At 41.3% G+C, this 15,666-nt stretch overlaps 1 protein-coding gene across 1 annotated transcript in view; it reads left to right on the forward strand.

The window, feature by feature from the left end:
• Tsga10 (testis specific 10) overlaps positions 1-14,681 on the forward strand; it is a 104,083-nt gene extending 89,402 nt beyond the window's left edge. Inside the window, exons 17-20 of the mRNA XM_051152770.1 lie at positions 6,765-6,967; positions 8,437-8,541; positions 9,114-9,260; positions 14,466-14,681. Of these exons, the coding sequence (XP_051008727.1) occupies positions 6,765-6,967; positions 8,437-8,541; positions 9,114-9,260; positions 14,466-14,490 (480 nt within the window). The 3' untranslated portion in view covers positions 14,491-14,681. The remainder of the gene's footprint in view (positions 1-6,764; positions 6,968-8,436; positions 8,542-9,113; positions 9,261-14,465) is intronic.
• The last annotated feature ends 985 nt before the right edge of the window (positions 14,682-15,666 follow it).

Genomic DNA, 15,666 nt, shown 5'->3' on the forward strand with positions numbered 1-15,666 from the left:
TATTCCCAGCGTATAGTTTATTTTTACTTATGTAGTGATTTCAAGAAAGAAAACTTAAGACCATTATTATATATATTTTTTTTCTGAGACAAGGCTTCTCTGTGTAGCCTTAGCTCTCCTGGACACACTTTGTAGAACAAGCTTGCCTCAAACTCACAGAGATCTGCTTGCCTCTGCCTCCCGAGTGCTGGGATTACAGGCGTGCATCACCACACCTGGCTCAAGACCAATATTTCTTACGACTATAAGTTCTTTAAAAAGTCTTAATGTGACAACTAAAAAACCAAATGCTATGTAAAATGCTTGCAGTTTGCTTCTTTTTCGCTTACCCCCATTAACCCAACTACAAGGTTAGGTTAGTGATTTGAGATCTTCTGGAAAGGTCACAGACCTACATTTGGATCCCAGCACTCATGTAAAAGTTGGTCCCGGAGAAGCACAGACAGGTGGATGCCTGGAGCTTGCTGGCCAGCCATTCTAGCCAATCAGCGAGCTCCCAGGCTCAGTGAGTGTCTTAGTGAGTGCTCTTACAAAGGAAAACATTTCATTGGGGCTGGCTTACAGTTCAGAGGTCTACTCCATTGTTGTTATGGTGGGACACTGTGGCATGGGACAAACATGGTGCTGGAGGAGGAGCTGAGAGTTCTATATTTCGATCTGCAGGCAGCAAAAGGAGACTGTAAGCTATTGGCATTAGATTGGGCATAGGAGACCTCAGAGCCCTCCTCCACAGTGGCACACTTCCTCCAACAAGGCCACACCTCCTAATACTCTCTATGGGCCAAGCATTCAAACACGTGAATCTGTGGCAGCCATTCCTATTCAAACCACCACAGTGAGGAGCCTTGACTCCAAAAAATTAAGGTAGAAAATCAATTGTAGAAGACACCCAGGTTGACCTATGACCTCTACACACATATGCACACACACACCCATATATGTGCATGCACACTCCCATACGTGTGGACATACACATACACCTCTCTTTCTAAATCTAACAGTCCATAAAATGAATTTGCACCCAATGAAATGGGAGTTGTCCCATGAATGTAGGATTGGTTTGTACCTGAAATGAATGTAAAACATATAATAGTCAAAGACAAAACCTGAAAGATCTTCTCAAGTAGATGAAGAGAAAGAATTTGGTAAAAATCCAATACCTTTATGTAAGAAAGAATAACTATAATTTGGGAATACAAGGAACCTTTTTCAATTTTATAAAAAGCATCTCTGAAAAGCCTACAGTAACCATTATAGTTGATGGTGAACAGTGAATGTTTTCCTCCATAATGGCAGATCTGCCTAGCACACCATTTTGTTGAGGGTCTAGCCAGAGTAGCAAAGCAAAAAACCAGAAAAAACAAGCATTCAAATTGAGACGACATATAAAACCATGCCTGCAGATGACATGATCATCTATGTAGAAAGGAAACTGCTACAAACTTACTAGAACACATAAAAACTGTGAAATTGTAGAACACTCACCCAATATGTAAAAACTAATTCTATTCCTTACTTCCACCTATTAGCAATTATCAATTGGAAATGAAAATAAAAACAGTTCCATTAAATTAAATGACATAAAGCGATAGCATCAGCAAAGCACAAAGTTCTTGAGAATAAATGTTTACGTTTATTTGTTACCATGTGCATATATATGTACATGATATGTGTGTGGGCAGGTATGCCATGGCATGTATGTGGAGATGAGAGGATAACTGTAGAATCAGTTCTCTCCTTCCTCCTCTCCAGGGGTGGGTGCCTAGATCACACTTGGCTTGTGTGGCAGGTGCCCTCCCCTGCTGAGCCATCTTGCCAGCTTAGGAAGAAATGCATTTAAAAGAAGTATAAACCTCCCATTTAACAAATGATAAAAGACTGTTAAATTACCAGCTGAATAAGTGGAAAGACATCCAGAACATGGTAAACCCTAGAGACATAATAGATTTAGGGATTGTTTACTTGTTTGTTTGTTTTTATTTTTTTTGAAGTATTTTTAAAGAATCTTGTGTTTGTTTTATATGTATGAATGTTTTTCCTGTATATATATTACATGTATGTTTGGTGCCTGCAGAGGTCAAAAGGGGGTGTCATGTCTTCTGGAACTGGAGTCACATGTGGTTGTAAGCCACCATGGGGGTCCTGGAGTTGAACCCAGGTCCTCTATCGGAATAACAAGTGCTCTTAAACACTGGGCCATCTCTCCAAACCAGCCCCCAATATAGTTGTTTTTTTTTTTTTTTTTTACTAATTTTTGGGAATTTCATATATGAGTATTGTGTTTACATCATTTTTCCTTTTCTCCCTCCAACCCCTCTTATGTTCCTCTGACTCCCTCAAATTCATGACCTCTTATTCTTTAATGTTATTGATACATGCGCATGTATGTATGTATTGTGTACGTATGTATGTTCTGGACATATTTAGTGTTGCTGATGTCTACATATGCTTAGGGATGACGACTTGGGATGGGATAGCCTATCAGTGGGCTTGTAGAAAACAGATTCTCCTTCTGTAGGGGCCACAGGTCTTCAGCCAGGGGTGAGGCCTGTGAGAGTCCCCCACCCACACTGGCATGTCAACTAGTGTTGTGACTGTCAAGTCTTGTTTAAACATCTATACTTTTGAGATTTCATGGTTTTATTCTTTTAAGGATAATATTTTTACAGATATTGTCAATGGCTAATATTTGGTAATACTAATATGTTAGAAGTTATTGGATACTTTAATTTCATGAGTTGTATGGCATATTAATTATATCCCAATAAAGCTGCTGTCAAAGAAAGTGCTATCTTGTTTTGTAGTCCTGCCATCAGAATTTAGGAGTCCTTGTCCTATTTGTGTTGTCAGCATATACTGACAGAGTCACAGTCTGACAGACAGGAACAGTGTCTGGTTGGCTTTAAATTCAACTGCAGACACTTAGTAATATCTAGACACATTCTGCATTTACAGCGTGGGGAATGCTACTGCACCTAGTGAGTAGAGGCAGGGATAGTCTAGCATCCTGTAATGCTTGGAGCAGCAGTTACTCAAATCAAGTGTGAATGTCAGGACAAATGAGGTGTTGGAATAAGAAACTCTGGACTAGAAATAGTACCTTGTTTTATTTTGTATCTGCCTGCTTTGCTTTTCTGTGGCTGCACTAAATACCATGACCAAAGCAATCTAGGGGAGGAAAGAGATTGTTTTTTTTTCTTACACTGCACAATCCATCATGGAGGGAAGTTAGGAAGGGACTAAAGGCAGGAACCGGGACCAGAAACTGGGAAGGGACACTGCTTACTAGGTTGTTTTTTTCTGCTCATTGTAGCTAGCTTTCTTTCTTTCTTTTTTTAAAAAATTGTTTTTATTTTGTGTGTATGTGTGCTATGGTGATTTGAATGAGAGTGGCCCCCATAGGCCCATATATTTGAGTATTTGGTTCCTAGTTGATGGACTGTTTAGGAAGGATTAGGAGTGTAGCCTTACTGGAGGAAGTGTGTCACTGGAGAGCCCACGCTAGGCCCAGTCTCCCCTGCCCACCATCTTGTGGATCAGAATAAGCTCTCAGCTACTGCTCCATGCCACTGCCGCCTTCCTGCCGCCATGCTCCTCACCATGATAGCCATACAATAACCCCTGAATCTGCAAGTCTCCAGTTAAATGCTTTCTTCAGTAAGTTGCCTTGGTCTCGGTGTCTCTTCACAGCAATAGAAAAGTAACTAAGACAGGTGTTTTGCCTTCATGTATGTCTGTATTTCACCTTCATGCCTGATGCCGGTGGAGGGCAGAGGAAGGTGCTGGATCCCCTAGAACTGGAGTTACAGCTGTGAGCTGCCAAGTGGGCGATGGGAGTCAAACTCAGGACCTCTGGAAGAGCAGCCCCTGCTCTCTACTGCTGAGCCATCTCTCCATCCCCTCAGCTAGCTTTCTAATACACTAAGACCCACCTAGGCATGGTGCTACCTACAGTGGGATGGACCTTCCCTATCAATAATCAGTCAATATGATTAATCATATGTCAGTCTGATTGAGACAGTTTGTTAATTGAATTTCCTTCTTCCCAGTTGGCTCTAGGTTGAGTAGAGTTGGCAATCAAAATTAACAATCCATCCCTTGTCAACTTGAGTACAGGCATGCCACTGTTTGGCTGTAACCTTTCCTTGCTTTGTCTTCAAGAATGCATGTTAGTATTAGTAGCATAAGACAAAACAAGTCCAACTTTTCAAAGTCCCACAGTCTTTAAAATTTCTAGTACTTTTTAAGAATCCAAAGTATCTTGTCTATGGGCTCCTATAAAATAAAATAAATAAAAACATGTTAAATACTTCTCATTCCAAAAGAGAAGAATTAGGGCATAGGAACAATTAGATTAAGGCAAAGCCCCAAATCACCAGTGTAAATAAAATCCTTTGGTCCACCATTCATTATCCTGGACTTACACACAATCTTCTGGGCGCTGGGGCACTTGAACAGGCAATAACTCCAGCTTGGCCACCCTCAAGACAAGCAGTTGTTTCTAAGGCTCAAGATGGCTCTACTACACATTTGATGCTGTCTTTGGCAGATGTTCCATGGTCCTGGTCTCCACTGCAGCTTAGGTTTTACCTTCACTGCTGGCCTTTCTTCAGGGACTCCAATGCTAACACACTGTTCCGAGCCTCGGTTTCTCTTTGTGACCCCTGCAAGCATGGGGTCTTTATGGGAACAGAAGCTGTACCTTCACCAACGGCCTCTTCTAGCTTCTAATCTCTGCAGGGAGGCTCCCCTGTCACACAGTGCCAAGCCCATGCTCTCCATGACACCTCAGCGCCTTCAAAACTAGTACCATGTGAGTGACTCATACACACAGCCAGGTTCAGCTGCCGCCTTGAGATGTTTCCTTCATCTCCTTGGACTGTAGTTTATTTGTTGACTCTGAGGAAATATATTTCTCTTCACAGGAGATGCCACCTTGATGATGTTAATCTGTTATTAATCACAGATACTCTTCAGCCCCACAGCACCAGCATCGTAGTAAAGCACAGGTTTTGCTTGCACAGATTCCTAGCACAAAATGTCACATAAACGGCTCCGATAGGGTCTTTGCTTCCCACTAAACTCCACATCCCAGACATTCTGGTTAGTTTCACCTTAGAACGACCTCAGTCCCCTGGGAAGAGGGCACGTCTCTTGAAGAATGGCCCGGATCAGATTGGCCTTAACTGTAAGAGGTCATCTTGGTTAATTTGATGACGAAGAGCCCAACCCATCGTGGGTGGTGACACTTGTGGGCACGTGGTCCTGGTCTGTGTAAGAAAGTTGGCTGAGCCAGGTGTGGTGGCATATGTCTTTAATCCCAGCACTTGGAAGGCAGAAGCAGGTGGATCTCGGTGAGTTTGAGGCCAGCCTGGTCTATAAAGTGAGTCCAGGACAGCCAAGGCTACACAGAGAAACCCAAGAAGAACATTATGATTTGGGCCCAGGGGTCCCGCTCACACTAGGGCACCAGCCAAGGACAATACAGGCCGTAAACTTTAAACCCCTACCCAGATCTAGCCAATGGACAGGATATTCTCCACAGTTGAGTGGAGAGTGGGGTCTGACTTTCACGCGTACTCTGGTGCTTCATATTTGACCACGTCCCCTGGATGGGGAGACCTGGTGGCACTCAGAGGAAGGATAGCAGGTTACCAAGAAGAGACTTGATACCCTATGAGCACATACAGGGGGAGGAGGTCCCCCTCAGTCACAGTCATAGGGGAGGTGAATAGGGGGAAAATGGGAGGGAGGGAGGAATGGGAGGATACAAGGAATGGGATAACCATTGAGATGTAATATGAATAATAAAATAAAATTTAAAAAATAAGTAAATTTTAAAAAAAAAGCAAACCAAAACAAAAGAAAGCTGGCTGAGCATAAATAGGAGAGAGCCAGTAAGCAGCCTTCCTACATGGTTTCTGCTCTGATTTCCCTCAGTAACAGATTGTCACCTGGATATAGCACCAAATGAATCCTCTCTGGCTTGTTTTTGGTCATGGTGTTACCACAGCAGCAGAAAGAAAAGAAGAACAGAGGCTCCCTCTCCTGATGTGTTAGCTATCTAATTGTATTTCTTCTTTTGAAAATTTTGTGATCATAATATTTTTTTTAATCTCTCCTCAGTTTAAAAAGTTCTTTTCTTCTCTGTCCACTGAGGCACCTGTTCCTCCCCTAGTAATTTCATTTCTCTTTTATTAGCTTTTAAAGTTTATCTTTCATAAGTAGCCTATTAAGTGCAAAAATAATTTATTGTAACTTATATTACAGGATAAGAAATTATGCTTTTGGCTGATAATCCTCCTTTTGAAGAAATATTTAGCTTACTGAGAACATTTTGAGCTCAGAATACCCCTCAAAAGGACAAGTTTCCCCTAGGTTTATGTTAGGGCATGTATGTCTAGCCCTCAGACTCCTTAGCTGTAGAGCACAGTGACATGCCGTAAGGCATTTAGACCTAACTCATCCACTGCAAGACAATGCTGCAGGCATGGGTGCCATCTTGTCAACTGTGCAGGCTATAGAAAAAGGCATCAAAACTGGAGATGGAAATTGGTTGCAGTTTGAGACTGATAGAACTTTTAAATTAGTGAATTCTGTGATATGGCCTTAAGGGTGGGGAAAGTGGCACCACATGCTCATTGCTGTATGCAGTTAATAGGAAACAGCTTCACAGTGTGCACTACAGACACTCAAGAGTTTCTGATCACAAGTCAGCTAAGTGAATGGGCGGGAGTAAGTATGGCTCTGTTCCTGTCACACAGATGGAGAATGAGTTGGATTCTGCGCGCTCGGAAATAGAACTGCTCAGGAGTCAGATGACAAACGAGAGGATCTCCATGCAGAATCTCGAGGCTCTGCTGGTGGCCAACCGAGACAAAGAGTACCAGTCCCAGATAGCGCTGCAGGAGAAGGAGTCGGAGATCCAGCTTCTGAAGGAGCACCTCTGCCTGGCTGAGAACAAGATGTGAGCTGGCCGCAGTGCACTCGGGGATCTTGGCATGGGAGCCCGCAGGGTGCCGTTAGTTAAACTGAGCGTTGGGAGGATTATGACTGGCCTAAGATTTAATACCATGGTCTAGTTCTTCCTACCTAAGATTTTTAGATGTAACAATCTCTGCTGATAGTTTTGAGCTCATAGTTTTGGATATAATGAGAGTCTGATCGAAAATGCTGCCATTAGGACACGTAAAGCAAGCACTGTGAAACCACAAGGACTTTTATATTTTGGGCTGTCTGGTATTGCTACCTGTCTCCGCATTTGCCACATTGTAGTTGCCTGTGTGTCTGTAAGACTATATACTGGATGCCCAGAAGAACTGAAACCCCACAACATTGGGCACACCCTCAGAATTTTCATCTTAGCATGTTTTTTTTTAACCCCCAGTAATACTAGCCTTTAATTTGAAGACTGTTAGTTTGATATTCAAGTGGAAATGTATGCTGGGTAGTGAAAGTATATTAAAATTGGCCACTATCGGGGTCCTCAGCCTCTGCTCCTCTGTGGCCCATCCAGACGACTTTGTCATCCTGTTCAATTCTCATGGCTGGGCCTGGCCCCTGGGCAAGCATAGCCAGCACGTTCTCAGCGTTCCATCTAGGAGCCCCAAGCCAGGGCTAGTTTCCTTGACTGTACTCTTGGGTCATCTTGGCAGTGACTGGGTCATTCTTGTCAGCTCCAGCCAGTGAGGCAGTTGTGAACCTTGAGCAGGTCCCTTGGGGTCCTTTTCTTAGACTGTTGGGAAGAAATCTATCTTGGTAAAGAGGCAGAATTTCCACCATGAGTTTCAGACTGCTGCTAAGTGCTGTGGCACGGGGCTGGCCAATGTGGGAAGCTTTTATAAAATGTATGTTTAAGAAGAAAATTTGCATACATGAATAATAAAGGTTGATGATGTATAATATTGCCCCATTTGTGTGTACAGAAATGGAGACAAAAGGTTGCTGAGGCTTTGCAAGAAATCAAGTTTATAACTGAATTTATCTAGAACATGCCAAGAAATTTGTCCACAAAAATCAGTGTGTGGCTTAGCACATAGCTCAGTTAGTAAGGTGCCTGCTACACAAACATAAGGATCCAAGTTTGTGTCTCCAGCTGAGAGCAGCAGCATGCGACTGTAACCCCAGCCCTGGAGGTGGAGACAGAGATCCCTGGAACTCATTGGCCAAACAGCATAGCCAGATGAAAAGTGAATGAGCAAAATTCCCAAGTCAGCCTCTGGCCTCCCCTCCCCCCACCCACATGTGCATCTACGCGCGCGCGCGCACACACACACACACACACACACACACACCTCAAACACAAATAACTTGCAAACATCACAGTGTAGCTGGGATCTAGCTAAGATGCCATTGCCAAATATGGTTTAATATATACTCATAGAATTACAAGCGCATTTTGAGTTTAATCAACTGTCACTCTCATCTTCTGCACAGGGCCATTCAGAGCAGAGATGTGGCCCAGTTCCGAAATGTTGTAACACAGTTGGAAGCAGATTTGGACATTACTAAAAGACAGCTAGGCACAGAACGATTTGAAAGGTAAGTTAATCTCTAGGCAAGGCTCAGTGTAAGCATGTTGTTTCTTAGCTAGCAGTAGGTTTTTTGTTTTCTTTTTGTCTTTGTTTTTTTTTTTGTTTGTTTGTTTGTTTGGTTGGTTGGTTTTGTTTTGTTTTGTTTCTGAGACAGGGTCCCTCTGTGTAGCCTTGGCTGTCCTGGACTCGCTTTGTACACCAGGCTGGCCTCAAACTCACAGCGATTCCTCTGCCTCTGCCTCCCAAGTGCTGGGATTAAAGGCATGTGCCACCACGCCCTGTTAGCAGTAGGTTTTATTTTGGTGGGTCTCTCTGTGTGTTCAGATACGTGTTATTTGTTTTTGTTTTTGTGTGTTTGTTTGTTTGTTTTGAGATAAAGTCTCACTCTAGCCCAGGCTAGCCTCAGACTGCTGATCCTCCTGCCTCAGCCTCAGTATGCTGTGTGTTACAGGAGTTCTCCTGGCTCAGTTTATTATTTCATGATGGGTATGTTTAAAGTTTGAGTTGAGCTACAGTCTTATGATAGGTGTAATAACACCACTAAATGTAAATTTTAAACGTGTCACTATTTTGCTGTAGGGAAAGGGCTGTCCAGGAACTTCGCCGCCAGAATTACTCAAGTAACGTTTACCATTTGAGTTCAATGAAGCCAAACACAAAATGTCACTCACCAGAACGTGCTCACCATCGATCTCCTGACCGAGGTCTCGACCGATCATTAGAAGAGTAAGTGTGCAAGAACCTGGACAAGTGCAGTGTTCACAGTGAGATTTGAGAGAGCGAAGAAACCGATATTTAAACCCGATTACATAAAAATAAAGGGTTTTCATCTATAAATATGAGTTTTATATGAATATTGTACTAAAATGAAATAACTAAGGTTTATCTAATATTTGTATATACTGTTTCATTCCTTTTCTTTTCTTTTTTTTTCTTTTTTTTTTTTTTTAACACTCAGGATGAAAGCTAAGGCCTCATACATACTAGACAAGCACTGAACACTGAAGTGCATCCTCGGCCTATGTGCCCTAGTGTCACAATCTGAGTTCCTATTTACTGCTGTACTGTTTCTCATGTACATTTACAAGATGGGGGTTAATTACTCTTGCACCACAGAATGTATGTGCAGTACTAAGGTATTTACTACTTGTTTTTATTTTAAACTAATTGTTATATTTCACAAATGTTTAAAAATTTATTTGGGAATAATTTAAAATTTGTATGAAGTCACAAAAGTAAAAATACCTCTCACTCAATTCACTACTGGTAAAATTTTGTCCCATTTATTTTATTGTATAAAGAAATGTCTCATGTACCCACACCTCTGAGTGTTTCCCCATCACCTCTCTCCCTGTGTCTCTGTCTGTCTGTCTTCCTGTCTGCTTCTCTTTCTCTCTCTCTTACAAAGACACCAGTGCCTCCAGCTCCAAAGCATCACCACAGACTGTCTTAGTCCTTTTTGTATTCGTATATTCCTTGTGTTCCCATGAGAACTGAGGCTCAGCACCACCAGTGTACGTACTGTACCGTTCCTGACTCACTCGCCCAGCCAGAATGCATCTGGAACACCATCAGTTCAGCAAATAGACTAATTAAAAAGCTCAAGGTCTGTTCCCAGGTCATCATTCCCGCCCTTGTCCCTTGCATCCTGTTTCCTACGAGCATTTAGCCAAACACCAAGTTCATGAACGGCTTACATTTATTCCTTTATTCCTCAATATCCACTGATATTTGTATTATGGTCAGTGTGGTCATAATGTATTTTCTGTAATAGTCTAAAATACTAAAAATTAAATATTAAAAAATCTTCTCAATTTAAAAAGTGTGTGTGTGTGTGTGTGTGTGTGTGTGTGTGTACATGTTCATATGTAGATATATATGGGTGGTATTTTGCCTGCATGTATTCTGTACACCAGTTGTGTGCCTGGTGCCTGCAGAGGCCAGAAAGGAGGGTCATCAGGTCCCCTGGAACTGGAAGTGCAGAAGACTGTAAATTACCATGTGGAATCAAACCCCAGTCATCTGGAGGAACACCCAGAACTCTTACTAACCACTGAGTTTTCTGTAGCCCCTCAAAACCCCCAAAATTCAATGTACCAGTTTTGATTTATTTTTCTCTTATTAATTTCTGTTCTTTTATTACTTCCTTCTGTGCTGTTTCTTACTGTGGTGGAGTTTCCTCCTAGCTTTTTGGGCTGGGAATTAATGAACTTACTGCTGTTCTTTGTTTAATTGGCGGAGATATCTAGGTCTCTGCATTTCCTCTGCTGCTGTTTTGAGTGATCGCAATGTATTCTTAAATGTTTTACTGTTCTCTTAATTTATTTGTGAAATTCTGCAGTTTCTGTTTTGTTTTCACTTCTACCAACGAGTTGATGAGAAATCTTATAATTTCCAGTTAGAGGAGTGTGTTCAGTCTTGGCTTTGTTCTGCTGTTTGCAGCATGACTAGGAAATGTCTTTATCACTTCTGCTTTATGAGCTCTGTAGTCTGCATGGTATGCACATGGCGAGCTTTTTAGAAATGTGTGCACTTCAGCATGTACGTTTCTTTTTCACAGCATAGAATTGTATTTATAAAGCACTGAGTCTTGTGGTTTTATGTTTGTTCATCCTTTTTTGTTGTTGTTGTTTTTGAGACAGGGTTTCTCTGGGTAGCCTAGGCTGTCCTGGAACTCACTCTTTAGACCAGGCTGGCCTCGAACTCAGAGATCCACCATCCCGAGTGGCATGCACCACCACCATCCTGCCCTTATGGTCATCTTTTAAGTAGATCTGTTACCTTTTGTCCACTTGGCCCGGCTTGTGTTGTGAGTAGTATTTTAAGGTCTCCTGCATGTTTTAATTTCTTGCATCTCCTATGTTTTAAGGCACAGAATTTTCTGTTTATTTTCAGGAAGAGAACAATACCCACAACACCAATTCTTAAAAGTCTGTAGTGATATAATAACGGGGTGAAATAAAAGGAGTACTGTTTATAGTAACAGGAACAAAGTTGTTTTCAGAGATGACAGAATCTTATATGCTGATAAGGAAGGATCTAGAGATAAACATTTTGGAATTATTAAGTATATTAGCACATAGTAACAAGCTTTTGGAATAAAAACCTATCAATATCTAATATTAGTCTACATGACACATCAAACAAAACACAATTTCAAAGGGCAGAATTTTCAGTGGTTTCAAATACTGGTATTTTAATATAACAAATTCTTTTGAGGTAATCATAAGACACTAACGTGAGAAGCTCAGCAATGACAGTCTCCTAGAGCCAGCAGTGCATGGCCGGAGCTTGCTTGCTCTCTTTAGAAGTGGTGGTTTCTTCCACTTGCTTCTGGATTAAGAAGAGACTCCAGGCTCAAAGAATAATTTATTTGTGTATATGAGTAGGTATGTGCATGTTTGTGTAAGTGCATACAGAGGCCAGAGGTCAACCTTGGCTGCTGTTTCTCATGCACTGTCCACCTTTTTTGTTTGTTTTGAGACAGGATCTCTCCCTGGCCTGAAACTCTCAGCTGTTCTAGGCTAGCTGTCTAGTCAGCCATAGGGATCCTGGTCTCTGCCCCCACAGCACTGGGCTTACAAGCATAAAACCACTGTGCCCGGGTGTTTTGTTTTGTTTTGTTTTGTTTAATTCTAAGGATCAAATTTGAGTCTTCATAGTTACAAGGCAAGCACTTTACCAGTGGAACCATCTCCCGGCCTTCATTTTCTTGACATCAGGACCACCCTGGAGCTTAGCATCACTTCTGAATAGCCTGTCAGTGACCTACCAGGTCAGCCTCCTGAAGTGAACTGAACCTGGAAGATGCTCTCTCATCTGTCATTTGGACAAACATAACATCTGTCTTGCGGGCATTCACAGGTCCAGCCTGCTGAGCAGGCCGTTGATGGCCTCTCTCCTCTCTGCTTTTGGTTCTTGCTCTAGCACCAGTATTTATTTCTCACACTAGAACAGTGCTCACACAGACCTTTTAAATATTATTTCATTTTCATATTAATTATTTTATATACAGTTGCTGCACTGGCACTCTGAACTGCCACCCTTCCTTGTGGCATGTAACTTTTATGAAGCGCCTGTTTGTGAAACACTTGCAGCCTTTGCTTGCCTTGGTGTCTAACACTGTGTGTTCAGCTGTGGATCAGCCCCTTATTGTCTCTCTCCATTTTCCTGGTGTTACTTAGCTCTTTCAGGACCTCTCTGTCTCGCTGTATCTCCTTTATGAAGTATTGATTTAAGTTTTGCTTTATATGCCATATTTAATTTTAAAAATATTTTTAATTAATTTATTCAGATTACAACTCAATTGTTATCCCATCACTTGTATCCTCCCGTTCCTCCCTCCCTCCCGCTTTCACCCTATTACCCTCCCCTAGGTCTAAAACTGAGGAGGACCTCCTTCCCCACTATATGGTCATAGGCTATCAAGTCTCATCTTGGTCATATTTAATTTTTTAATAGAGTTAAAAATAATTTAATAGAGGAAAAAAAATTTTACACTGTTGCTATAACTGTTACTTTGGTTTCAAAGCCAACACAATATCGTATGTTTGCTGTTTGTGTTATGTTGGTCCCTGGGTTGGTTTTCTTTCTTTTAAAAAAAATCAAATTTCTTATAATATTTAGAAAGTTTTGTATTTTATCATGTTACTTTTGTTAATAATATGCCCTTACCCTCTCTTTTAGACATCTTCTTTCACTGTCAACTTAAAATGTTATCCCTGAGGCTGGAGAGATTGCTAGGTAGTTATCACTCGGGAGGCAGAGGCAGGTGGATTGCTGTGAGTTCGAGGCTAGCCTGGTCTACAAAGTGAGTCCAGGACAGCCAAGGCTACACAGAGAGACCCTGTCTCAAAAAAAAGTGCTTGCTGCTTTTCCAGAGGACCCAAATTCAGTTCTGTTTCCTCTGCCCCTAGTTTTGAATTGGTATCATAGCGCGTATAGCCTCTGGCACTGGCGCTGCCTCAACATAATAAATTTTGAGTCTTATCTAGAGTCTTAAATATCTCTTTCAACTGCTAAATAGTATTTAGTATTCATCGTGTGGATGGATGAACACAAGTATTTTTAATGGCTATTGTCTTAAAGCTAGCTGCAAAAACAGTGCAGGGAATCCATAGACTGTTTCCAGTCCCTGCAGCATCAACACCTTTTGAAACAGATCAGCACTGGTATAATTCAGTGCACAGGCTTTATTAATATTTTCCTAACTTTTCACACATATTTATTTGTATGTGTGCATTTATGTGTAGTCTTTGTGTGCACCATTTACTAAAAACTGAATTAACTTACTGAACTGTCCCATCACCACCAAAGAACTCACTTAGGAGGCAATCTGAAGAGAGGGTGTAATGGAATACATGTGACATGAAAGCAGAAAGGGCAACTATTATGGGATAGAGGGACCAGCAGATGGGGGAGGAGGCAATGGAGAGAGGGGCGCTGAGGCAGAGTACAAACAGGAAAAGGTATAATAACATGCATGTATGAAAATGCCCATTCCTAACTTAAAACATTAATTGTAAAAGAGCATCCTCCCTTGTGGTACCCATGCCTTTAGAGTTGGAATCCATACCTCCTGATGGCTAACGTTTCCTCCATACTGCAATTCTGTCAGCTTGAGGGTCCTGTGCAAATCTTATCATGCATACAGCACAACCTTTGAGACTGACTGTTTACACTCAGCATAATATTCACGACAACCATCCAACTTATACATCTCAGTAGTTCATTTCTTTTAAGTTAAAGTAGTATTCCCTGGCATGAATATACCATGGTTTATGAACAAACTCACTATATCATTTCCATTCACAGAAGCCGAGGGGGAAAAAACCCCAAGGACCGCTAAAGTAATGCATACTATATCTTTCTTTTTTACACATGCTAGAGTTATTTCATTTAAAACCTTAATCTGTTTTTTTTCTATTATAGGAATCTTTGCTATAGAGATTTCTGACATGTGAAAAGATTCTCCACAGCCTTGGAAAGGTCAAAGATACAAACGGATTTTTTTTCTATATGATTGCATCTATCTTTTGAATACTTGACAGTGTTGAATGTTTTTATTAACTTTGTGCCTCCGAGTCTGTTCTCGAGTGCCATATCACAGTGATGTGGGGTGACATATGCAAACATAAATGCATATCGCTCTTTGTATCCGTGCAGTGATAGTGAGTGTAAAATCTGCTCACTTCACTATTGAGCACTGCTTTGTCAACTGTCCAGAGTAAATAAAGAAGCTGAAAAAAGAGGGAAAAGTGTTTTTACAAAACTGATTTCCTTTCTTTTCTTGCTATCTCAAAAACTGGTTGGTTAAATTTTTTTCTTTGTGATTTATATTCTTATGGCTGGAAAAGCTGGGCCAAGATGGGCCCAGCCCAGCAGCACTGGCCTGGGACCCAGTGTCACATTTTGGAACCAACCTGACATAACTTCCATGCAACAATCTACCTTCCAAGTAGGAGTGTTCCAGGGCTTTCAGTCCACACTGTTGCAGCACTCAGCCCAAGCACCATGCCTTTTTACAATTGTGTTTGCTCCTACTGTTGTTAGAAAGGTAGGTGATGGTCTATCTATCCAAAATGTAACATTTTTTTAAGATATGTATTTTTAATAAGTTTTTTGAAAACATTAAACTACTGCAATGAACTTAATTACATTATTATTTTTTGCCTGTGGCAGCTGTCTGTAATCTAGAGTGACAAGTTGTTTCCTTCCCTCACCTGCATCTCTTAGGTCTCTTTTTCTGTCATAGGCTTTGGTTTACTGTTGCTATTAGAGCCCGAATGCTACTGTATTTACTGATATAAGCTATTTGTATTCTTACATTTTAATAAAAAGGCAAGTCCTGTCATTAATAGTGCTCATATGATGGACAGTTTCTCATTGTATCTAGCCATGGCTTGAAATGGCAGTAGTGGCCAGGGCAGTGGCCTCTTGAGCTCCTGCTTCCTCATGACGTGACCACTGGCACCTTGACACTTCATCGACACTTCACGTCACATGCTCACTTTAGTTTGGTCTTGAGGTTTATTCATCCAGTTTTAGACAATCATTACATACTGGCTAAAAGGTAGGTAAAATAAGGTACCTGCTCATAGATGCTTCAAAAATAATTTACAAAATAACCTTT

Source organism: Acomys russatus, chromosome 11 (assembly GCF_903995435.1).
Source record: "Acomys russatus chromosome 11, mAcoRus1.1, whole genome shotgun sequence".
Taxonomy (NCBI): Eukaryota; Metazoa; Chordata; class Mammalia; order Rodentia; family Muridae; genus Acomys; species Acomys russatus.